This window comes from Ptiloglossa arizonensis, chromosome 5 (genome assembly GCF_051014685.1).
Source record: "Ptiloglossa arizonensis isolate GNS036 chromosome 5, iyPtiAriz1_principal, whole genome shotgun sequence".
In the NCBI taxonomy this organism is placed as follows: domain Eukaryota; kingdom Metazoa; phylum Arthropoda; class Insecta; order Hymenoptera; family Colletidae; genus Ptiloglossa; species Ptiloglossa arizonensis.
In genome coordinates this window covers 7,316,548-7,343,744 of record NC_135052.1, presented here as the reverse complement: position 1 = coordinate 7,343,744, position 27,197 = coordinate 7,316,548, and the positions used below count along the sequence as shown (strand labels likewise).

The 27,197-nt window shown below is 32.4% G+C and overlaps 2 protein-coding genes across 6 annotated transcripts; one reads left to right on the top strand and one right to left on the bottom strand.

Moving 5' to 3' along the window:
* Window positions 1–3,965: 3,965 nt before the first annotated feature.
* Window positions 3,966–15,857, top strand: Iml1 (GATOR complex protein Iml1). 5 transcript variants are annotated; one of them, XM_076311562.1, is made up of 25 exons: window positions 3,966–4,182; window positions 4,254–4,619; window positions 4,701–4,826; window positions 4,892–5,363; window positions 5,424–5,620; window positions 5,700–5,983; window positions 6,055–6,287; window positions 6,377–6,592; window positions 6,647–6,793; window positions 6,848–6,994; window positions 7,700–7,708; window positions 8,635–8,852; window positions 8,959–9,161; window positions 9,233–9,407; window positions 9,500–9,700; window positions 10,435–10,530; window positions 11,023–11,096; window positions 12,900–13,007; window positions 13,079–13,286; window positions 13,352–13,460; window positions 13,537–13,767; window positions 13,947–14,107; window positions 14,189–14,357; window positions 14,442–14,758; window positions 14,820–15,855. In XM_076311562.1, the coding sequence occupies exons 1-25, from the start codon at window positions 4,171–4,173 to the stop codon at window positions 15,015–15,017; spliced, it is 4,677 nt and encodes a 1,558-aa protein (XP_076167677.1). In that variant the 5' UTR covers window positions 3,966–4,170; the 3' UTR covers window positions 15,018–15,855. The 5 variants fall into 5 exon arrangements, with proteins under 5 accessions (XP_076167677.1, XP_076167681.1, XP_076167678.1 ...); XM_076311566.1 differs by having other exon boundaries at window positions 6,058–6,287; window positions 14,820–15,853; XM_076311563.1 differs by lacking the exons at window positions 10,435–10,530; window positions 11,023–11,096 and adding an exon at window positions 12,083–12,198 and having other exon boundaries at window positions 14,820–15,857.
* On the bottom strand, window positions 15,786–19,098 carry Tum (Rac GTPase activating protein tumbleweed). Its single transcript, XM_076311569.1, has 10 exons — window positions 18,762–19,098; window positions 18,253–18,455; window positions 18,028–18,182; window positions 17,558–17,969; window positions 17,309–17,478; window positions 17,106–17,232; window positions 16,802–17,034; window positions 16,429–16,726; window positions 16,186–16,361; window positions 15,786–16,101 (listed from the first exon to the last, which is right to left on the bottom strand). The coding sequence occupies exons 1-10, from the start codon at window positions 18,844–18,846 to the stop codon at window positions 16,038–16,040; spliced, it is 1,923 nt and encodes a 640-aa protein (XP_076167684.1). The 5' UTR covers window positions 18,847–19,098; the 3' UTR covers window positions 15,786–16,037.
* Window positions 19,099–27,197: the final 8,099 nt, after the last annotated feature.

The following is a 27,197-nucleotide window of genomic DNA, read 5'->3' as shown; positions in this document are numbered from 1 at the left end:
AAACGAGGAGATCGAAGGAACATTGATTCCTTTTATCTCTGCAGTTAGAATAAGGTAGTTTTATGGCTGTGATCTGCCAAGCAATTATCCAAACTTTAGCTTAATTTTGCTCGCTTCCTCGTTCCTCAGTCCGGTCACCACTGCTTCTTGTACAAGCAAGTGGCCGGCCCTGTAAGTAGTCCGAACGGTCTATTGCCGTCTCTTCCGGTGTGTCCGCTTCCAGAGGGGACATGTTGCGAGCACAGGAGCAGGCATTTTTGCTGGTCCCTGCGAAAGCCTCCAATATAAGACCCTCTCGTCGTAAAGATGGAGAAACGGGGCACTCCTCTAGGGGAGTGGTAGGCGTCGTTCGTTTTCTCTGGAATCGGAACCACGGAGGGGAAACGGGATAGACCTAGTAGGACCAACTGCACGGTTCGCGTCGCGTCTTTTCCAATTTTGCCTAATTTTTCCATAATGTAATTGCTTGGCAGAACTAAACGAGGAGATCGAAGGAACATTGATTCCTTCCATCTCTTTGGTTTAGTATCTTCGTTTGTATCGCGCGTCGAGGGAGATCGATGGAACTTTGATTCCATCTATCTCTCTCCGGGTCTCCGCTCGCAGCAACCTCCACGTGGTGAGACCTGGTAATCGGTATTACTCGCGACGAACAATAATTATTCGTCGTGGGTAGTACCGAGCTAATCGGCTGCGAATTTAGAATAGTAATTTTTACGGTACAGTAGAGTACTTTACGGTACAGTACTTTCCACAAGTAGAGTACTTTAAAGAACAACATTTTTGTAATGAGTATGAAAGTGCGAATATGTTAATGGATCGAAGGAAAGCGATTGTATTTCCGATGAATTGATGTATTGAAATAAAATCAATTTCACTGACAACAGGAACTTTATTTTTGTCCATTATTTGTTTCCATTTCTTTAACCCGATCCTATCAAACTGCTAAAACTACTTAAAACTATATGTCCTCGACTATCATGTTCTCCTGATACAAAGAAAATCGAGATCCATGATTCAGAAATTCGTTCGAAAGTACAACAAAATTCCGATTCGCGGAAATTCTTGCAATTTGACGTCAATTCTAAGAATCCGCGAAATCGTGCCACTTCCTCGCATATCGTATACTGACACCAAGAGTCCCAAAATCAAACATTTTCTAAAATTTATGCCTGAATTTCAACCTTTGGTATCAGGAAAATACCAAAAATTTCGATTCTTCAAGTATTAATCAAATGTTAAATTGATATATCTCATAGACAATTATTACTTTCCATGTTTTAAAACTTTAAGAAACATCTCTTTACTTTGAAGTTCGATCAAAATCAATTGCTATAGGCGAATCAAACATTTTTAATGCATAAATACGATGCACATTGTTCGATTAATACTGGGAACATGCGTAAATGTTAGTAACAGTCGCGCAAATGAACAAACATTCACCGAAACCGTTCGCCTTCGCAGATTTCGCAATTTCTTGATGTTTATTTATCATATTTATTAACAATCGCCGTGGGACCGTAGATTAAACATTTATTAACAATGTTCTAGTATAAATAATGGCTTGAAAGTCATCACTTTCTGGAAATATTCGTTAAATCGAGCAAAGGCAATCGAAGTAACCGTGCGATAAAATAAATGAATATTTCTCTATATATCGAAAATGTAGTTTGCATATATGGATATATATTCTGAACGCTCAGTGATACACATATGTCACACGGCAATGAAGTGAGTTGCCATCTACTGGAGAATAGGTAAACTGCACTTATGGTGTGAAAACACCTGGCGGAGAAACGCTCAAGTTTGTCGAGGAATTGTTCTTACTTTCATCAATAGGTGACTCCACAAGCATTATCTACCGACATTACAGGTTACGGGTTGCCGTCTCTTGGAGAACATATTTGTTAATTTTCGCGATTGTTACTAACATTTATGCATGTTCCCAATATTAATCGAACAATTTGTATCTTATTTATGCATTATAAATGATTATACATATAGAAATTGAGTTTGATCGAGATTCGAAGTAAAAACTTGTTTTGTAAAATTTTAAAGCATGGAAAGTAATAATTGTCTATTTAGAGCAATAATTTAACATTTATTTAATTCTCATAATTTACACAATACGCGTAGAAGTTGTATTTCTTACTCAAAAGTGCTGATATTCGATTAATCGCTTTTCTATATAGAAAAATCATTGTGATAAACACTTGTGAGTCGATAATTGATATGTGTAGCCTTGATTTCAAGGAATCAAAGATTTTTTTAAATGTTTAAAGGAAGGCTAGTATGCAGAGAAATTACATTATGCTGATTTCGTTTAATTTTACATTTATTCGAAAGATGATACATACAAAAGTTTGGACAGAAATATTTATTTATTCTATCGCTCGGTAGGGAATATCATAGAAATGGAATTACTTATCTGTAATGTCGGTAAATTATGCTCGTGGCGCTATCTATTGGTGGAAATTAGAACAATTCCTCGACAAACTTGAGCGTTTTCCCGCCAGGTGTTTTCATACCTCAAGTGTAGTTTACCTATTTTCCAGTAGATGGCAACTCACTTCATTGCGTGTGACATATGTGTGGCACTGAGCGTTCAGAATATATATGCATATAATGATAATGGCTGTTTCACGCCAATGATGCAATACATCATTGGTCGAGAGGAATTGCATATTTTTTGACCGATCGTATATTTTACAATACGTAACACTTAGAGAAATTAATCTTTTTTAACGTTGTAAAGGAGTATATTTTCATTCTAGTATTACCCATACATTACACAATTTTACCTTGATTACACTTACAAATATTTCATGATATCGGTATTTTGTATCGTGACACAAATTTCTGTAAGATAAACTTTCCATTGTATATTTCGACTATGACTGAACTTGATTTTTCCCTTATGTTAAACGAAACTATTTCACTTAATACATTCATATTTTGTTAAGAATTTATTAAAATACAAATATAAATTGTATCAAAAAATTAAAGTAATTTAAGTATGAATGGCGTTTTATTTTGGGTAGAAATAAACTGAATAACCTCACATAGTTATTACGTAAAAATAAATTGATATCATTACAGGTAGTAATAGTTTTAATATATACAATAAATTCTCTATGTATTTCTAACTAATATTAACATTAATGTTATTGGTAACAATTAATATTATTCTACTACATATACAAATTCTCCGTAACAAAGTCAGCCATGTTCTGCAACTTTACCGCTATATTATGAATATGATGTAACAAAACGTAGACAGAGCGTAAGGTAAATTCTGCAGTAAATTTTAGACGCAGTAAATAGATAATTTTACGTAACGTTAACACATTTTGACGTTTGCAATCTGTTGACAAATTGTGTTGAAGGTCAACATAATAAATTAGTTGTGACGAGAACAGTCCATGTAAGTTTATTTTTTACAACTTAAAGAACTTAAGTTGGTTAATACCAATAGCTTTTGATGTATGAAAGTCCTTTCTTGTCACGCTTCTATTTTTTGTTCGTGAAAAATAATGTTTTACAAGATTTTACACACTGTGTGCTCTTATTATATTGATATATAAGTAGTTCAACTGAATACAGTTAATACACAAGTCAAATGATATCGATCGCATAAAAGGAACTGGTGGATCCACTAGTTATATTCGCCTATGAAATAAATGCGTGTCACAAACATTCTGAAGAATAAAGCATGCTGGAAATTTGGATGTTCATTTCGATCTTAATTTTTCTCCCCAGTGTATAGTGTTCACTTTTTCTTGTCTTTTAAAGACTAAACGAAAAGTAACAATTTATAAACAATTTGGTAGGATGTATACAAAATTAAATTGGAAAAAGGAAGGGTCTTAAAGTTCATATAAAGTATAATAATACTTATGTTTATTTTACATTAATTATAATTCATTGATATTTCTTAATGATACGTTGTTAAGAAAATTCTCAGATGTATTATTTGGAAAACAATACTTGTTCTGGATATAGTGAAGACAAATTTTATACTGCTTGTATTGATTGATAATAAGTTGTTTCAGTTTTCTTTAATGCACATAAAGTGTACATATTCAGTGAAACTATACGGGCAGAACAAATATTTTTACTCCACATTATAATAGTATTCTTTTTATAATAATATCATGCTATGAACTATACATGAATTGTACAGTAAGTTACATTTATAAAAACTGCTACAATTTATTTCTATCCTATATTACAGTTAAATTTATTATCAACAGAGTAATGGGCTAAGAATGAAGCTGTATAAGTTGATAGTACATCAAAAAACCTTTAGTGAAGAAGATCTAATAATTAATCCAAAAGATCACCCGGGTATTAAAACTGGAGATGTTGTTGAAATCTATCACCCAGAAGTCGAATTCAGTCGTCTGTTGCTACAAGTCACATCCTTTAAAGAAGATTTACAAGGACGGGAGACAATTAGTGTGGAAAATAATGTAGCAACAATGTTTCAATTAAGAACATTTGGGGATGTCTACATAAATGTTGTGAACCCAGATGATGTTGCTTTGGATTCTATTGAGCTTACTTTTAAAGATCAATACTTAGGGCGTAGTGAAATGTGGCGCCTAAAAAATAGCCTGGTAGAATATCTTTTTCATTTCTACATATAGATTTGTGTTTTCATTGACATCACTTTTGTACTTTATATCATTTTTTATCAGGTAAATACTTGTGTATATATGAATAAAAAAATTGAGTTCTGTGGTGGTAGCATAAGGTGTCAAGTGTATGAAATGTGGTCACAAGGTGATCGTGTTGCTTGTGGTGTTATAAATAACGATACTAAGGTTAGATTTAAATATAATATGATACATTATGTTTAAATTACCATTTTTTAACATATGACTTTTAGGTTGTATTTCGTTCTTCGACAAGTATGGTATATCTTTTTATTCAAATGAGTTCGGAAATGTGGGACTTTGACATACATGGTGACCTATACTTTGAAAAAGCAGTTAATGGATTTTTAGCTGATTTATTTCAAAAATGGAAAAAAAATGGCAGCAATCATGAAGTGACAATAGTTCTGTTTTCAAGAACGTTTTATAATGCTACTAGTTTAGAAGAATTTCCCAATCATATGAGTGAATGTTTACAACAAGATTATAGAGGAAGGTTTTATGAAGATTTCTACAGAGTAGTAGTACAAAATGAAAGATTTGAAGATTGGAGTAATGTATTAGTACAATTACGTAAACTGTTTACAGATTATCAAAAAATTGTATTAGAATATCATCAAAAACCAGGTGTTACTATACCAAAAGCAATGAATTCAACAGCAGCACAAGGCAACTTTTTAGAAGTTTTAAACATGTCTTTAAATGGTAATAATTATTCCCATAATAATGGGAATATTTATAATTAAATATTTAATTTTCTTGCAGTGTTTGAGAAACATTACTTAGATCGTAGTTTTGATAGAACTGGTCAATTGTCAGTTGTAATTACACCTGGTGTAGGTGTTTTTGAAGTTGATAGGGAGTTAACAAATGTTACAAAACAAAGAATTATTGACAATGGAGTTGGTAGTGATTTAGTGTGTGTTGGGGAACAACCATTACATGCAGTTCCTTTATTAAAGGTATTTTTAATGTAATAATAGTATTAAATAATAATATAGTAATATACAGTAGACATTAATATTTACTATGTGATTTTAGTTTCATAATAAAGATACATCTATAAATGTACCAGATGACTATAGTATGCCACATTGGATTAATCTTAGCTTTTATTCAACAAATAAAAAAATTCCTTATTCAACATTTATACCTCGCATTAAACTTCCTCAGAGAGTATTGAAACAACCAGTAGAAAATGAAAAATTACAGTGTAAAAATAAATTGTTACAAGAAGATCCAAGGGAATGTTTACACAATACTTTATTTGACTATGATGCATATGATGCACAAGTTTTTCAACTACCGTCAGTTCATACTTCAAGGTACAATATAAGTGCATACTATATTCTTAGTACTTCAAAAACAAATATTGTAGCTTAATATTGTATATAAGTAGTTTGCAACGAGTTACAACAAGGGCTAAAAAAACAAGTGTTGCAAGCATGGAGACGCATAATAATGCACAAATATTAAAACTTTTAAAAAGAAAAATGTCAGATCCTGATATCCATCATCCACCACCTGACTTACATTCACCTCCAGCAGCTGCAACAAGAAGTGCAGCAATTTCCATACCACATAGAATGGATGATGTTGTTAGTAGTGAATCTAATGGAGAAGTTAATGGCATGTAGTTAAACTATTTCAATGGATATACATATACATATACAAATATAATTTTGAAAAATAATATTTAATAATTTCATACTAAATAGAATCAAGAATATCAGTAAAAAGTGATTTAACAGATTCAGAGATATCACCACCATTTAGGCCAGTTGTTGGTAGTGCTGGAAGCCCAACAAATGCGATATCTCAACCAATAAATATTATTAGACCTAGTAGAGCACTCATTAATCCTTTTGATCCATCACATGTTACAATTAAACTTACTAGTAACAGACGAAGATGGACACATATTTTTCCTAAAGGTAAATACTTATAAAAGTGTATAAATATGTAATCGAATCTAGTTAATTTTACAGGTCCAACAGGTGTGCTTATACAGCAACATCATTATCAAGCAGTGCCAGCACAATTGTGTTCACAATCACAATCTGATGCTACTTCTATTATAAGTGGATCCCCCATGGAGCATAATGAAATTTCAAACTCAAATCAATTCCAAGATCGTTAGTATTCTTATAATACATTATAATATGGTACCATAACTGTGTTTTTTGTAGATGCCAAAAATAAATTACAAAAACTAAATCTGCCACTATCAAGTGGTGATAAAAGTGGAAATCTGGTGTCTTCTACAGGAAATAAATCTTTGACATTGTTATGGGGTGCTACTGGTGAACAAGAGTGGACACCAGCACTCACAACAGGTTTGTATATGCTCAATTGATAAAAATATTACAGGGAAAATAGATTTCATAACTACTGGCAAAGAATACTTGATAACTTATCCAAATAACAATACTAGCTACATTGTTATTCACAAATTATCACAAAATGAGTTTATAGTTTGAAGAAAAAATTTTAAAACATTTTCTAATGAAACTAGCATTCATTTTTTACAATGCATAATATTAATTGTACATTATATATGAAGTATAATGTTTCTTGGTTGTTTTAGAAGAACAGTAAAAGTATATGTAAGACGTAGGTCTAATATTAATAATTTTTCAATTATACATCAATTGATTGTGAATAGAAAATATGATCTTAAATTAAGTTGTTCACTTATGATTAATTGCAAGAAGACATGAATTACTGTTTTTTTTTCTTTTTTTTTTTCTTTTTTTTAATATAATTTTTTGAAGAATGAAAATAGTTGGTGTATACTTAAGAAGAAAATATTATTTTTCATATAGACTGAATGAAAGTTCGGCACACCATCACACAAAATCATCATGCATAAGAAGTATTTTCATTCTTAGACATGCTCATATTTATTTTTAAATTTCATCGATCATTTATATAAATAATATTATTAAATTTATTTCCATGCTATGGTACGTCTTATTGGGATACAACGCTGGACGCATTGACGCGTGTGTGATGTACAACTATGATGTCACATTAAACAGCAATCATAGGTTAGCGCCATACGTTATTGGTGGTTGATTCGGTTATGGTACACATTTATTTTTAGGACATTAAATTTATAGTAATTTTAGTTCTTCATTGCTCTAGTTTCTATGATTCTTCTATGCATGTATGTTCTCCATTAGAAAATGATAATTCTAATTTCAAAGTAATTTCTATAAGTAGTAATCTATCAAATACTTATCAGAATTATGATTATGTATACACCTACTTAAAAACTTTCGTTATTTTTTATTTCTATTTATTTCATAACTTTGCACTGTTTAAAATATGTTCGTTTTTAGTGATATATTGTTTATACACTATGATTTACCATTTCTGATTCACAATTCTTCAAACATTCTCTCATCTGCTTCATACACCTTCCACTTTATCACATTGCTTTACTTACTATATACATTTTCTTATTATTAGTGATGAGTTTTTGCAGTATGAAGTATCTAGTAGTTTGTTACTAATATACAATAATTTACTCCTGCATTAACTTAGTACATACTCTTTTTCTGTCACTTTTTTTTTAGACCACAAAATAATTTGGTTGCACCAACTATGCATCAACATGTACATACTTAATCTAATACTGCTCTTGAAAGTTACATTTATTTTGTTGTGCTTCATAATATAAAACCGTGTACTTCATTATGTTGAAGATTCATTGAAATACATTACAATTAATATATTTTGCATTGCATGTTTAAGTAATTAGTAAGATCATACAGGTAGCATACCTGACACTAATAAAATCACTATTTTCGGTACATATATGTATTTTCGTATTAACTGCTACAAATAATTAGATCTAGTATATTAGATTTAGTCTTGAAATTAACATCAAATATTAGGTAAATGTTTATTTTTTATTTGTATTAATTTAAAATTTATGCATTTTATGTGTATTCTATATTTTATTTTTTAGGTGTTGATTGGAAATCATTAACAATTCCAGCATGTTTGCCTATTACTACAGATTATTTCCCAGATAAAAGAAGTTTGCAAAATGATTATGTTGTATCAGATTACAATCTTCTACCGGATGACGTTAATGCAGATTTTGCTCAACAACGAGCAATATATAAAAAGCCTTTAACAACTGTGGAAGTGTTCAAAGAATTAGTGTCGCAGCGACTAGCACAGGTATTAATAATTATAAATTTGTATCTATTTAAAAAATAAACTTTTTCATATATATGTTATGCACATTTCTACATAACTATATACATATGTCAAATTTTTTATTAAGGGTTTCCAACTAATTATTTTGCCTACAACTAACAAAAATCAAAGCAACACTCCTGGTAGTAATACTGTTCCAGCAATAAGTTCTGTAATGCGTGGTCGGCAGACAGAGTCAGAACCTAAAGAATACTTATTAAGTATTGGTAGAATTTTTCATAAAATATCTTTGTTTGATAATTGTATAACAGTTACAAGATATCGACCAAGGTGAATAATTTAATTACATTCAGAAATTAATAAGAAATGAAGAAACAATAATTCATTATATATTTTTGTAGGCATCCTTATCCACCATTTAACATTCATTATCTCTATCGATTTCATGCACCACATCATGATACATATGAAGTATCATGGGTATCTTTTACTACAGAAAAACTTGAAAATTACAATTGGAATTATTTAGATCACTATATTTGTACAAGGGGCCATACTGATTTTGCTTTAGTAGAGGTAAGACTTTAAGTGAATGCACCGCACAAAAAATATTTTTACTAATATACCTAAAATGCATATAATATTTGTATAAATCACAAATTTTCTAGGCTCTTAAATATTGGAGGTTTCGTGTATTCTTACTACCTTTGCACAATGCGGCAACTCGAAAATTTTTAGAAGGATCATCGAGATGCGATATATACACAACTTTAACTACTCCTGAACAAGTTTTTCTTATGGATGGGTTTTTGCGATTCATTGAATTATGGCCAAATAAAATACGACGTCCCAACCCCAACAAAAATTGGGTAATTATTTAATAATAATTACGTTATAATATAATATAATCTTATTATTGAACTCTTAAAAATTGATAAATGGGTACAAATCGATTTCTAATATAGGTAGCAAAAATTGAAAGTATCCTAAGTAGTGTTCAATAAAAGACGTCTTGATACTGCCTTTCTCAATCCAAATATTAAGTTTCATTTAATGATTTATTTTGTATTATATTATACTCTATTATCGCACTCTAAAACTGAATGTCGCATGCCTGATGTACAATGCCTAAATAATGCAATTTACTTCATTGCTTTTTTATTTTTGAATATGTATTTATTATTTAGTATATACTGTTTTATTTGATATCAGAGATAGTATTTCCCTGTTACTTTGCAATGCATTTGCAAGAGTTTTGACGCAGTGCCTCTGTAATATTTAATGTGTTTCCAAATGGTGCACTAGATGTGTAGGACATACCAAGCAATAACACATCAGCTAATAAATAATTTTAAAAAAGCACGACTTTTTTTATAAGCTTTGCAGGCACTTAAACAGTGATGATTATAACATTTTTGAAACAGCAATATTATATTACCCATTAACTAACTTTTCTGGTGTAATATTTGTTAAACCAATATTGCAGCAATGGGTCAAACGTTGAAACGACACAATTACACAAAATATATACACATAATTGTAGATTCAAATAGATTAGTGGAATGTTAGTTTAGGAAGGGGTATTTAGCATGATATGTTTCAGAACCCTTCAACTCTAGGTGGTGTTCCCCCGAGAGATCCCGCCTCTCACTTGACCAGACGCAGGCACAGCACGAGCCTGATAGTCCTCACTAACCAGGTATATCCTTGCATCCTGTAGCCTCGATATGCTGAGCCAGTTGTCAATGGCATCATTATCGTACTTAGGCTTCGAACTATATATATATATATATATATATTGTGCCTTTTTGGCAATCAGGAACAGCTTCGAAATCTTTACCTTTTTTATCTTTATAAATATGTACTATTTACTTTGATTTTTCAGTGACACTAAATTGTAATTAAATTTAATTACATTTTCTTCACACATATATTATTTAGAATGTTCAAACAGCTCACATAACATATTCCACAATGAATGCAACCATGCTTGATATCTGCCTTGAATGCACATATGATTAGCAAGCTTTTATTTAATGCAAATTGTTGACGTTTAATTTATTTCTTTTCTTATAATTCGATAATGTTAACAATTACATCATTACAGTTAAACAAACCAGATATACATCTTCATGATCATGAGCTTACTCATACATTTACAGTTACCCATACTCTTCATCATGCTTTTCAGACCAGTCTAGTTGGCAGCTCTCCCTTCAGGGAGCGACTTGGAAGCAATCGTCTACCAGAGAAACCAAGACCAAGGTTTGAAAAAGCTTAGATTGATGATTTCGGCATTGTTGCTTTCTACAAATGTAATGGTATAGCTTGCAGCATATCCATTTTGTGATGGTGGACCATTGTGATTTGATATTTGATGGTTTCTCATTTTGCTTGTTTATTTTGTGCTGTACATGTTTAATTACTAATCAGGACTACTCTTTAATTATTTTTACACAATTCTTAAAATTAATAAAACAATAAAATCTGATAGCACCAATATTATTTTTATATATGTTTATCATTATTATACAAATATTAATTAGTTTTTCAATTTATACAAATTGTAGTATATAATATTTTCAATAGTATAATATCAGAATTAATGCAAACTATTTGAGTAAATTTATATTATTCCATATATTTGATTATACACAAGCTAAAAGTTAATTAGATAATTACTATAAATTACTGAAGTTAGTGTAGTACTTACACAATTGAATGAATACATTTGTCTAAACATGTTAAATAAATTTTCTTTTAGTACAAAATTTTGTTAATAGAAGCAATATTATAAATATACATTTTTTAACAAGTATATTACGTTTTAAAAAAAACATTGCACATGAGTTCCAACAAACTGCACATCTGCATGTCTTATCAAGGTGTGGCAATATTAGAATTTATTTCAACCAGAACTCAATCTAAGAATGCTGAGTTAAACCTATATTTTGTAATTTGCTTACAAATACTATATGCTTTTGCAATCGTGAAAGTATGAAGATACTTCTAATGCGTCTTATTTTGGAGGGATTGTGATCAGAATAGAGAAAAACTATTTGTAAATATTTGAGAAAATCTTTGTATATAGTGCCCATTCTGTATCTTTCAGCTGCTTTTATCTTTCTTTCCATCATTTAGTAAATATACAATACAGAGTACTTGTTACATTTATTTTGTGTTTAAGAAAAAGATATTATAGTAAATTTTTAAATATGTGATTATAATTCTACAAATACTCTGTATAGTAGAGAACATTGGTAGTGAGTGAGGGAGTGACGGGGTTCTCTGTACAGGAGAGGCATGTAGTGAATACCGCTGCGACTGCCCGCACGTGCCTCGACACTCCTCGCCACGTGCCAAACAGGTTGGTTTTACACCTTTAATTTCTTTGAATTAAACTATAAACATGAATACTTGTTATTAGTGACGTGATATGTATGTACATATTAGATATTTTGGGAATAGTCAGCCGTGAAATGCTACTTTGTGGTCGGGTAAGGCACACTACATGGTGCTATCTATAAGCAATAACGTAACAAACCAAAAGAGCACTTATACTACACAATAAAGCGAATAAATATTGATATCTTGGGTGAGGTCTAGTATTTGTAAAGCAGCCATATCTGCTTCAAAATTAAGCATAAAATCAATGCATAGAAGTCGATATATACACATATACTATTAGATACTAAATTTTTCTCTGTACCTATTAATTACAGTATTAAAACAATAATTTTATTGTAATAAAACCTCAATAATGTACCAAAAGGTAGGCTATATCTTTTTAAAGAAACAGTTTCACAAATTGGTTTACAATAATTGACTTCTTTTTTAAATTTCAATATGATATTTAGAATGTACATACATATCACATGAAGATAAATTCTATTCTAATTATTGTTTAAAATAAATGCAAATGACATTATGCACATACAAACAAATTTTGTGGCTTCCCACAGTATAATTTTAAATATTGCTTAATTTTAGTCGCTTTATGTTTCATCATTATGCATGTTTGACAACAGAAGCATTACATAATTATATTGTTTTTCCTATCTTTGTCAGGTCAGGTTCAAAAGTAATGGATAGGGGTCGAATTTCACCAGCTAGTGAAGCTGTATTACCTCTTTCACTTGAGCAACAACAAGATCACTTTGATTCTAATGAAGACAGGTATAATAAATGTTTTAAAGTAAATTGAATTAGTTATGTATGCATTTTACTAACATCAAATTCATCAACAGCACAAATATGGAGTTAACAAAGATAAAGAGTACCACACCAAATAATGAAATTCTAGAAGCAATGAAACAACCACAAAGTGGTGTGGGCTTTCTTACACAGCATCCATCTCTCCCCAGTCAAACATTTGTTAGCGCAGATGCAGTGCAGTGGTTAAACAATCACATTGAAGGAGGAGTAACAGTGGAAGGTGCTATTAATATCATGAATGTAAGAATGAGTTTTTATCTATTTAAAAGTAATTGATCATATTGTAATAAGATTTTTTAATCTAGAGTATGATTCAAGACAAATTAATATGCCACGCATCAGGTGATTTTTCCAAATCATTTATTTTAGGATTTTATTTGTATCATGTAGTACAAGATAAAGAAAATCAAAGGGGTAAGAAGAAATACTTATAATATATTGCATAAAAAATATGCAAATCATCTCTTATATCATTTCTATCTTCAAGCAGCAGATTATTTTTCACCTACGGGTGATTTGCAAAGCTTTGAAAATGAATGGGTAGAGGTGGAAATAAAAGCACCGAAAGGTTGGTGTGAACCTACTTCGCCAGGAACTTTTCAAACAATATCTTCCCCAATAACTATACCTAGTTGCGACACTGTTGATGAATCGAATGTACCATCATTTCTTAAAGATGATTTAGACTTAATAGACTCTATAGATGATAAAGATTTGCGAGGTAAGTTTAAATAATTATATTGACAATAACACAATTTTAATGTTAATTATATTTTAAGCATCTCATATTTATTTCAACTCATTTTACTTTAAAATGAATATTTTATATTTTCCATTACTTGAAATATATTTAAAAAAATTACACATCTATTTTTATTACTAACTCATTTTTTTTTCTAGTTCCACCATATAAGCATACTTACTTAGATATCGATATAAATAATAGAAGTGACAGAATTGAATGGGGACATTTACGATATCAATCAATATACAAAGTGGATCATTCTTACGAACTTGTAGTACAATGGGTAGCATCATCTGGTAACATAGTCGCAGATCTTGTAAGTATACATAATCTCTGTATCTTATTTTAAAATTAAATTTCAGGTACATACTAACTTTAAGTATTTTATTTTGAAAAGATATTTGTATGGCAACGTAAGGCTCAATTGTGTGGAATTCAAATGGTGCCAATTCCCAGTGATTTATTAGCATTACCGTTTACTTTGAAAAGTGATCCTTTAAGGGGGCCTATTTTTATACCACTAAATACAGAGTGTCTTATGACAAATAAACAACATCTTTTTGAAGGTTTATGGTCAATTTAATATTAATACAAATTTAAGTATTACAAGATTTATTTGTATATTGTATTAGAAATTGTATTAATTTTAGAATTTCGAGAAGAAAGCTACATACAACGTCTATTTCTTTTTCAAGAAGCAATTGTACAAAGATTTGGCTTTGTCCCATGTTTAATAGAGAGTACTGAGAATGATCATCAATATGTGCATATGACTGGCAATGCATTTATACTTATTCCATCCACAACAAATACAAAATTACGTCCCCGAACAGCTACTAATGTTGTACGACGAAATACAGGACAAAAAGGATACCCAGTTCATCCTGATCAGCCAAGTCCACATGAAGCTTATATTACAAGACATGTTAGTGGAAAAAATAAAAATGATTACAGTATAGACAGAAGAGTAAGTATCTTTAGTTTCTTTCATAAATAAGCAGTTGGAGCAATACTTTTGATTTATTTAGATTGGATTTCTTTGGTCATGGAATCATATGGTTAGTCGAAAATGGAAATCATCATCCACGTTAGCCGGTGATGAATTATTTCAGAAAAAGCTTATACAAGATTTTAGACATTTCTGTTCAAATGGAGATAATAGACTGAAACAATTCTGGGAATGTTGTTGGGAAGTGAAAGAGAAATCATGTACAAGGACAAGCTAAAGTATCAAATATAACGTAGAAACTATTTTATAAGCTTACACATTAATTATAACAGTAAAGGAATTTATTTTTGCCATAATTAACCGTGTACCTCACTTAAATTGTTAGAAATTCATTTGAAATGTAACATGTACTTGTGATACAATTATTATTATTATTATTATTATGATAAAGAAAGTATGTACAAATTAAAAATATTTACCGACGCTTAAAAGAGATGTAAATGAACTTAAAAACAATGTTTGTAATATACATTTACGAGTTTACTTGATTTCCATAAGGCATATGTTTTTACAAAACTATTAAGAATAAATTTATAATTTTTGTTACTCATATGTGTATTAATGCACTTAGAAGAAAAAAAAGTGAAGTTATATTAACCCATTCAGTCAAACTCGTATAACTTGGACCAAAATGAACTATTACAAGCCGGACTCAAAGTTGTCAATTTCAGATAATTTTGGGTTATAATTTGTATGTATATGTATCAAGGGGAAAATATTACAATTGTAACTGTAATATTACTTTCATTTTGTGAACAGTGGAGTGAAATGTCAAAAATTACTGTCCTAAAGGCTGAATGAGTAAGAATAAAATAATCTGTTTTTGCTTAAACAAAAGAGTTTAGAAACATGAACGTTAACAATGAATATCGTAAAATTTACGCATGTGTATATATGTAACGCATGGAACTACATTCTAGTATAACTATATTTTAGTTTCAGTTTAGAAAATAATAAGATTATCATTGTTCGCATATTTGTTCACATGTACAAAATTATTATAAAGAATATTTAATACATTATATTAATAATTTAATTTTTGGAACATTAATTATAGACTAATATTGTAACTTAATAGTATTTTGTGTCATACGACGAAAAAATATACTTGCACAAAAATGTTTTTGAACAGAATATAGAATTGTATTCCACATTGATAAAAAAATTCTTAATATATTCGAATTATTTAGGAATATTTGTACCTCAATGTAAGTAATAAGTAACGTACCTAGTTTGCTTAGAAGGCTGCTCTCGAAGGAGGTGTCGCAAAGTATTTTTTATTCCTCCTCATAAACGTACGACTGTAACAAAAGTAAAAACAAAAAATATACTCATAATCATAGTGTATTTAACAACCAAGTATAAAGTGACAGTAAAATACAGACCTAGAAGCAAGTGGAGTATTAAAAAAACCACGAGAAGTGCTACGTTTAAGCAGAGATTCTGTAGATGGTGTATGTCTTAATTCTATCGTTTTATGAGTACCAATGCTATTTAAATTTTCAGGATTGACAAAATTTGCCCAATAATCCGAAGGAATTTTTAATAAATTTTCTACTATCTGTAAGAATTTTTTTTATTCTTTAAAAGAGTCACTTAAAATAAAAATTAGTATGCACGAAATTTACCGCAACTTGATTTTTTGTCTCGGTAAGCAAAGACGTAGGTGATGGTTCTTGACAACTATAGCCCACCAATGTAGGTCCAAAAACTTTAGCCAGATTACTTATAGGCATTTTACATTCTGGACTACTCGAAACTCTTTGCAAGTGCAATACCAGAAAAGCAAGCGTGTCTCTATTAGGTTGAGGTAGTTCTGAAATTGCTTGGTATAAAGCAGCATCAGCATCTTGTTTGTCTGTAATGGTAGTGGCACGAACGAAATCTGCCCATAATCCTACGGTAATTAATGGCTCCCGTAATGATCTAACAATAGAACAAAATGAACATGAATATGTTATTCCTATTTTCGTTGAAAAAGGAATTTTTAAACAAATATACCTAAGAAAATCTTTTAGGGTAGAACATATAGTAGGAATGTCAATGTCTGAAAGATTGGGAGCTCCTTTGCCTTTAAGGAATTTCTCTTTCAGACACTTCACTTCTGTCAAACCACCATTCACCCTATACAATCCTTGTTCGCTCATTCCTCTTAGTTCCACTTCATTGATACAATGAACAACCAATGATGGAACCATTGGTGGAATCATAGGTGTATAGTCTGCTATGGTTCCCTTTGTGATAGTATATTATAGTAATTTTATATAATAAATAAATGATTTGTAAATATCAAAGAATGACTTACTGATGTGCCACGTAAAGTAGGTGTATTTCCAGTGGGCACACATGGTAATGGTACTAAATCTTTACATTCTGTGTGAGCTGTAGCTTTACAGTCTCTACACTTTAGAGCTACTTTTCCAAATCGAATTCTGAGAAAAAAAACTTAATATAAATCTCTGAAGGATTTATATGGATATTATTAAATTTTTATGCAAATGTTTGAACCTCTTATCACAGGATGTACAAACTTCTGGTTTAATTACTGTTTTTCCTATGAAACTGTGACCTCTAGCAGATTTTGTATTTAAAGTATATCCACCTATATTTGGACTAGGTTTGAAAACACCATCAGAATCTGACCCTGATGTAAGAATTTCTGCTTTTGGCGCAGAAGGCTGTAATACAATTTTTTTTATACAAAAATTCTGTTAGAAATATAATAACCAACGTTCTAGCCATGCTATTAAAACTTACAACAGTATCACTTTGTGGGTGCTTTAGATCAACAGGTGTTAATTTTGATTTATTACGATCACTACTTTTGCGCCTTTTGCACGAGTTATGTAAAGGACCCTGTGGATCTACATTCTCATCTCCAGGTATAGCCTCAATTACAGAAGATGCAGTAATAGTACCTTCTTTAGGCATTACTACAGTAGTTGTAGCTACTATTCTATCGGATGAATTTAATTCTGCAACTTTTTGTAATGCACTACGACGTTTTTTTGTAGAATATTCGCCACTAGGTCTGTGTTCTTTCCATTCTCTTTTCTTTTGACTTTGTTGAATAATTACACTGGTGTCTAAGTCATCTTCTGACTTTGAAAAGCAACTCAAGTCACTTAATATAGAGCCAGTGGAGTCCAGCTCCGCTATAGTGTTTAATCTGAAATAATAATTATTAAATATTATCAAAATACTTTCACCTATAAAGAGAAACTTACTTATCATTTTGATGTAAATCTTTAATATGCATGTTACTATGACGTCCATTCAATGTGGTATTGTTTAAAAACTGTAGTTTCTCCCGTGTTTCATCATTTAAGTTCCTTCCACCATCATTGAATAAAAGATCTCTGGCCATAGCAATTTGTCTTTCCTATACCGGCACAAATAGGTGAGATATAATATTAAATGATAGAAAAATGTAAATCAATATTTATATGTACCAATGAGTTTCTCTGTTCTTCAACAGTTCGTCTTCTTCGTTTTTCTTCATCTAAAAGTCTCCTGGCATGACTCAATTTTCTATCTAAATCTGCAGCTTCTTGATGAGCTTTGTCTAAAGCTGAATGAAGTCGCTGACATTCTTGTATCGACGCCAACCATTTTTGTCTCATTTCCTCTTGATTTATTGCAAATTGTAAAAATTCTATACAAATGAAGATATATTTTTAAGCTCTTGTTGGAAATAAAATCACTTTATTTATAGCTACATTTTTCATTGAATATGTACTAAAGAAACAAATTTTTAATTTTACTTTCTTATTATTTATGTTTATACATACAATATCAAAACTTTCTAATAATACAAGTAAAATAGTTACAAGAAATGGAATAAGAAAAATTAAGAAGATTAATCAATATCATAAGTAATAATGTATATAGTACATTATATCAGTAAGTAATGAACGAAACCCTGTAAAGGGTAGGGTTCTTGATAAATAAAAACTCGTACCTTCTTCACAAGCTCCGTTTATGAGCACGTTTGAACATCGCACCACTTCATCGTGGCTTGCTAATAACGACAACGATGTGGTCATTTTAGAATAATGATATAGATATATTTAAACGAACTGCAATGTTTTGTTATAAATACAGATCACGCAACAGGTCTGTGACAATCTTTCGTAGATTACTTTATTTTTGTACGAATTACACCGTTACAAATATTAATTCGTTCGAATTTCACATATAAGTTGAACAATACGACGTGTGTAACGCATTTCTGCTACAAGTTTTCACAAATATTCACTTAAAATTACTTCTCGATAAACGCTCGTAGTATCGCACCACGAAGCCGTTGACATTACACGTTGAACACGCACAACCGCTTTCCATCGCAATTCAAATTCGACCAATGGGAAGTACTCCCTCGACAAGTTTCTTGTTAGTCCGTTAGGTGTCTTCAGTTGCCTTTGAGCAGGAAGTTGGTTTATCAGGAAGTGTATCGGAGTTCTCATGTTTTTAAATTATTATTTTTTATACTAGAAATAATGTAAAATGTGTAAAACAAGTTTACGACGTTCTCACTGAAAGATGAAATTATTTAAATTACTGATACATTTGGCCTTTTTTTGCAAATGTGCGCATGTCGATTTCGTCGTTGTGTATCATTAGAAATAAAATCTTTTATTAATAATTATTAATTAAATAAAATATTTATTTTTGATATTAAAAATTCATTTTTGACATATAAAAACAAGTTTCTATCAGATGTATATTAATTACTAATATACATATACATGTAGGTTTCCTTCTTTTAAAACGTGTACATACATATGTGTACGTACATATGTTCATATATGTATAGTTATTCCATTGCTAAATTTTATTTCTATGGCAACGAGAACATCAAAGTATTAGAATATTGTATTTTAAAATTAATAAAATTGTCTATTTGTAATCGAATCATACAGAACATACCATACTTAAATTAATTTCGTTATAATTTTAGTTTTGCGAAATAAAATATAAATAACTTTAAAATATTTGACACATTCTAACATTTTCATCACCCTTTTTTATATATTCAATTTTTGAATTCAAATTGTTTCAATTTTTCCAAAGATATTTATTCATACCAGATTAAACTAGATATAATTGATATAATTTTATAAAAAAATAAACTAAATAATAAGTAACATTCACTATAATATCAAAACGTTTGTGGTTTTGTGCCTGATTTTTTATTTCATTCCCCTTATTTACAGATTTATTTAAATGTTCGTTGATAAAGTTCAAATAATGTAATTAAATTTGAGAGTCGCTTTACAGAAACTCGATCGCGATGAACGTTTTGGGGGTATCGACAGACAGTTGCAAAAGAAGAAAAAAGATAATGGCTCGGAAGGAGAAATCTTCCTCCTACGTAAACGATTTATTTCATTGATAAGAAGGAACCAACAACTTCCTGAACCACTATTCCGTGCGTTTCGATTCTTCCTGCCTTGCCGAATGCAACGAGAGCTGTTTCCCAGTTTCGATCCTGCTACTTTAACGCTTTTATTGTCAGAGCAACGTAATTTTCACAGTATTTCTTTCGAAATTTTTTTTCCTTTTATTCTCCTTACATTTTTATTCTCGATGTTCGAAAGCAATTCTCATTATGCATAAGTTGAGTCATTGCGTAATTAATGAAAATTAAAATTCGTATTCTTTTCATTATACCTTCACAAAAGTATTATCAATGAATGCAAAGGTACACCCAATGAAAATAAGTCCAAACACGGCTGCATTCGAGCTATTTTTAATTATAAGTTATTCTAATCGCTTTTGAAAAATATGTAATCACGTATAATTAAAAGTAGTTCAAATCCGGCCGTGTTTGGACTTAATTTCAACAGGGAATCATCGCTAATTCATTCGCGATACTTTCGCGAAAATATAATGAAAAATATAGAAAGGATTATTCTCTCTGTGATCGATCAATTTTTGTTTGCTCAGACGATAGGCGCTTATGCATAGAAAACGTAAGCAGTCGTGGGGGATGGTTTCATTTCTGGCATTCGTGTAAAAATCGGTTCTTATATTTTTGGCTATTTTTATATAGGCTCGTCATCGAACGAATACTAGATCAGGCATTCCGCTGACCAGCCAATCAGTTGCGTTTTCATCGAGTAGGTTGTTTAAGTCGACCGAAATAACATCTAACAGGTATCGTGGATGTTTCAAGAGGAATTTCTTAGTTATTCTCGAGACGAGTTCTCCATCGGATATCGAGATCCAAAGGAATGGAGCTAGCTTAAGGGAGAGAAGAGTAAGAGGATGAGTAGTGAAGTATTATCGTCGGTTAGATTCTTGCGAGTATTGTGCTCTTACTCTAAACGTCGCTATATCCTTTAACGCACGAACGACTCTAAAATTGCGCTTACCTCTCTCATTCTTCCGTTTCTGTGTTCTCGATTGTCGATCGAGTGTCACGAACCATCCAATTTTAAACCAACCTCTGTTCTACACCGTGCTTTTCCACGCGTATCGCATTTAGAACTCTCTCCAAAGTCTTTATGTAGAATTAACAATATCTCCGGAACTGTTGAAATCTGAACAATCGTTTTTCAAACCAAATGTTTCGTTGCGCTAGGTTGCTCAATGCACTAGGTTGTTCAACGTTTGAACAACTGTAAATATACGAACCAGTCGACATATCTATATGAAACTTCATACGTGTTCATCAAACAGTAGTACCATCATTAGAAAAATAAAACGACCTAATAGCTCCATTTCTTATCGAACGACGAAACTTATCGAGCAACCTATTAGTATACCGCGTTCTCAAATTTTACATTAAGAGAACTTTAAGAGAATCGTACTTCGTATTGCAATTGACCACTGAACATTTCCTTTAATAACACAAGTTTCTATAAGAAAATAAAAATAAAGTTTCAATTGTTGTATAAAAAGCAATTTAATCGTACAAGTATTCGAACACTGTTTCGATCGTTGAATACAACAAAATATGTATATGTCTCCGTTTTCGTGTATCTCTCTGGTTCGAAGAACCTATGGATATGTCTCAAAGAACACTGGATTCTACAATAAACAGAATCCTCGAAAAATTGGAGGGAAAAGTTTCGAAATGACTATGGAGTGAGGTCGCGGAGTAATATTTCAGTGAAAAATCGAATCAATGATCCGTGAACGTATTTCGTTTTCACGAAGCAGAAGAGAGAGGTACCCACGGGATCGAAAAAGCTCCCAGGAATTGCGTAGTCAGAGGTGACTCTTACCGGTGCATGAATATTGAATGGTACGTTTCGTCGAATTTTGAAAAACTCACAGTTATCGCCACCGGTGAATTCTGCAAGCTCTATCATTCCTGACGAAAGGAAATAATATTGTAAATAATATTTACAAGATATATCTGCAGAATATCTCGTATATGATTTGACTGTAGTCGATAGTACTACGGAAATGACTATTCATCTATCGTTATCACCATCTTCTTTTCCCGGTATATCTTCATCGCTTCCCTTTAAAAATTATATTTTATCCGGTTATATTTGTATTCTGTCTTGTTATATATCGTTAAAAAGAAAAGCAGGGTAGCATTGAAAAATTATTAGACTAAATTTGTAAACAACATTCTGTATACAGTGTAAATTACGGTATGGTCTACGTTAACAATAGATCCATTGATAAAAAGTTGAATCTTCGTACTTGCTAATGTATTCCCTTTGAAAATATCGCGGTGATGAAAATCAGCATGATCGTAGACAACGGTAAAAATATTTTATTGTTGCGCATTTCGCTCTACTGTTCCACGTTCGCGTATACCGGCAGAATTTTTATCATGGATTTTTAATTTTCATCCCAGCGACTTTTAAGCTCCACCATGGATCTAGCTTCTCATTTGCTCGACAATTTTTGCGAAAAAAATTGAAAAATTTTCTGAATTTTTCATCGCGAATAACTGACTTCGTTTATCAAAAAAATAGTGTATAATATTCGCGACAGTGGTCACATTTTCGATCTATAAGAATTGAATAAAGATCTTCTAATTGTGTCTATTCATTTCGATGTTGCATTTTAAAAATTCCTCCAAAGGTGATAGTTGACGAGTTTCGAGAAAGACGTATTATTGTATGACATAGTGTGTCTAACTTACTCATAGGTGAAATTCTTTGGGACATTCAGGAAAGATAAAATAGATAATCTATGCCAGCGAAACTTATTCATAATCATTATACCAATTAATATAATACATATTAAATAGCTTGTCCTTAACCCTGATACTTAAACGGATGTTCCGATTCTTGGCTACGTTCCAAACACGTGTGTGCCTATTCATTTATCCAGTAGCAAAACGACCTTAACCAAATGCAAATCGTTATTGACTTTGCTCATATTTCAATACAGTGTAAAAGAAAATATGATCGTAGGTATTTGTAGAAAATAACGGTGACGTAATAGTATCTACGTAAATGTTAAAGAAATTACCATCTATGTCGTAGTGCATTTTTCAAAATCGACGAATGTAACTTTTATCTTCAATATTTTCATACGACCGTATATAGCATTTTTAATATCGCGAAGCGTAATTTATTTAACGATTACGATTCGCGTCGAAATCGTGCACCTTTAGAACAGTTCACGTATTTAGGTCTGGCATACTGTTATCCGAAGGGTCTAGTTGCCAGATAACGTTTACGGACGAATCAGCATCGAACACCTGTGTGTTTGCGCGCGTGTGGATGCATTGATACAGACGATCGTGCGCGAAATTGCATAACGTTTCTCGTCCACCGCAGCACGTTCGCCACTAACGATCCATAATCGTTGTTCCCTTTCTCTCTGATCAGTAAAATTGCAAGCGATAGACCCCTGATTTTGAAGAAATAATGCAAAATGAATTCCGATAACGCTCGGTTTTTCTTTCTTATTTCGATTTCTCTTCGTACTTTGAAAGGAACTGATCTTCCGCTGTCGAATCATCTGTTCATCGAGATGAAATTGTCTGTCTCTCGAACAGAGGAACAAACTGAAATAACGCGAAAGTAGTGCATTATTTTTCTAATGTCTTGCCACGGACGAGGTAGAAGATAGATCAGACATTCGATAAAACTTTTTGTTCCACGACTCGAGGAGTTGTAAAGTCTCCTTATCGTTTCGCGTCACATTCAACGTTATCGATTCAGAATCAAACAAGATGGTTATTGGCTGCAAGAATTGAAACGAACAGCTTTGGAAAATATCTTATGTTTTATCACCGACAAGTAATAGGATAGAGCAGACATTCGATCGGAGTTTGCGTCTCGTGTACTGAAATACCGACCTCGTGAAAAAGCAGTGCATTTTGTAGCGCACCCAGTGTTCGAAGATACTCTAGAAATTATATTTGACCACCGAAGTCGGTAACGGTAGTAAACGTAGAAAACTCGTCTTTGAACATCGTTTATGGCTCGAACAAACATATCAGCCTCGAATAATATTACAAGTTCCATTCATTGTTACAGCTCGATGCGACGGTAGACGAAAATTAAAGCCACATTATTGCTATTTTGCTTCAATTTTCCAGGTTCCATCTATTTTCAAACTTCTATTCTATAATATGTATTTTATGTTTCAAGGGAGGAACGATGAAACGGTACCTGCTTCAAAAAAGTATTTGAGTTTATGACGATTAATTTCCGTAATAGTCGGTTAGTTAATTAGTAAATAAAATACGGTGGTAGAGGACAGTTCCTCGAGCAAGGCTATCTACGCGGATCTTGCATCCCAATTGTAAAAATATTCCTGCTATTGGGTAAACGTTACCTAAGAGATAATTACATCTCCGCTTCTCAAATTTAGTGGGATTTTTTAGCTCGCGGGTCCCAGATACCGATAGAGATGCAATTTCATTTGATTCTGAAACGATAACGTTGGATGTGACACGAACGTTTCCTATTTCACAGAGCTGTCCCTAGAGTTGTGTCATGCTACCTAATAATTAGCTAATAGCTTCTGTCAGTAACCCCAATGTAAAATGGTTACGTGTTGAAGTTAAATAAATTCTCAAACGCTGCTCATTTGACATTTTACTTAGTTATGAAAGACACGATATGGTATCTTTATAGTCTCGTAGCGTATAATTCTAAAAAAGCATTTAACGCAAGCTGATAGTTGAATACACAACACGACGAAATTATAAGACGCGCAAGCAAATTACACAAAAATTCTAATCAAGTCTTCTAAATTTCGTCTTCTTTCGTTCGTATATCTCTTTCTATCGTTTACGTCCTAGAGAAATATATTCTACAGTTCTACGAAATACGCGAAACTACAATTTCAAGAACTTAAACAAAAATGAATTATACTAGGTTGTTTAATAAGTTTTGCCTTTCGATAAAATATGAAGAATGCCCAGTTCTTAGTGCTCTATCATTCTGTTGCAAAAAAAAGAACCCAGGAAAAGGTACATTATAATAAAAAAAAAAAAAAAAACATTAAAACCTTCCAGACTCGATTTCATCTTCTTAAAGAAATTTCCTGGGGACAAACAAATTTCTCTGTAAATGCACTATTGTGCTCTACAGGCTCACGAACTTCATTAAAATCAGTATTCGTCACAGGTACGAAGAATTTCCTTATAATATAACGTACGAATACTTTTTGAAGCCATTGTATATCCATTCGAGTTTCCACGCCGCGCTATTCGCGGATAATGAACGAGAAAGGGGTCCATCGAGTGTTATCGTTAATGCAACAAAGTTAAAGTTACAAAGGTGTCGCCGTTGAAAGTTGAAACCAGAAACGAAGAAAGAGGGGAGACACTCGTGGAAACGTTCACCACGGTACAGAGTGGTTATAAATTCGGTTCAGCGTGACGGGAACTTTGGACTTCGAAAAGCTCGTTTCGTCGTCGCATTCAAATTGATGTGCTCCGTGCATGATAAAGCCGATTACTAATTCAACGTTGCAAGACAGGGAGAGAGAAAGAGCGAAGGATTGGGTAGTAAGTGGACAAGAGGGGGAGAGGGAAATAAGCCCCGTTAAGCCTATGAATGCTCGCCGAGCGCCGATAACAGAATTACTGCTGAGGGCTGTTTACACCGCGGCTACTGCAGCCGCGCCGAGCGCAGCTAATTGTTTTAACCGCCCGTACTTAACTACGCGACTCAATAAGTCCCGGATTTATGTAGCCACCTACGGAGACCATGGCACAATGACGGCTTTAACGGAGCGGTCACGATAACGCTCGACGATTCCACGAATAAAAGGCTACACCGTGTTCGAGATACGCCGAATGTAAATTTCGCGTTGTTACGCAGGTGAAACGATTAATAAGCGGACCGTTTCTATTTTCATCGAAGTTGAAAGGGAACGGTGATAATGTTCGATCGATTAATCCTAGATCGACTGCCGTAAATCCTGCTTTCGAGCGACAATTTTTACACCCGAATAACGAAATTATTCTCGCCACCGTTAATGTTCAAACGGCTCGAACGAATGGACACCCGAACGGTCAACAGTGAGCAAATATCATTCATACACGAAGATTAAAGATTTGTATAAAGTTTAGTATATAATTTTATAACAGCGTTAGAAGTAGATCGGTGATTTTTTCCCAATGAAAACGGGTTCGGACACGATCTTGTTCGAGGATCAAGCCCGTTTCACGTTCAATTAACTCTATCCGAATAAGATTGTGTTTGGATCCGTTTTCATCGGGGAAATCTCACCGGTTCATTGATAACGTTTTAATGAAAAATATGTAAATTTTCATTTTGCATTAGCGTTCGACACACCCGTATCATCCGGCATCGGGTACACGAGACGAGAGACGCGACTCGTTGCTGCTTCAACGTGCTCGTATTCGGTGTATCGCGTTCGTTTTTTCTCGTCGGATGAGAGATAAACAACGCTAACTACCCCGCTTTCGAGTGAATTGTCGGTTACGCTTCAGTTTCGAGCGGCAATTACCCGTAATCTTAACTCCGAGTCCGATTCGTAAAGTCGCTCAAAAGCTGGGCGAATTTTAATACCATTCGGCTCGAAGGAAGTGGACTGGTAGCGTCCGATAACGAAACTCTATGACACCGATCTTGTGGTACTTCGAGGAGGGGGAACGAGTACAGTTATCGTCGAGTTTCTGTGTACGATTAAATGTCACTTTAGAAATTTCGCTGCAAACGGACCACAGAGAAGAAACCTAGCAACCTGTGAACAAATTTTTAACGAACGAAACGAATTGTATCTGCCGATCGCGATTCAACCGAGGATATTTCCACCGAGGAGCAACGGGTTGGAATAAAAGTAATCGTCTACTTTACCTAACCGGTGCTCGGAAAAAGAATAACGAATCGAATGAATCCGAGAGTGCGACAAAGTGGACATAAACGATAAAGTGGTGTAAAAATACAAACGGATCGAAAACACCGGAAGCTTTCGTGAAAGCTTATTAAAAACGCGA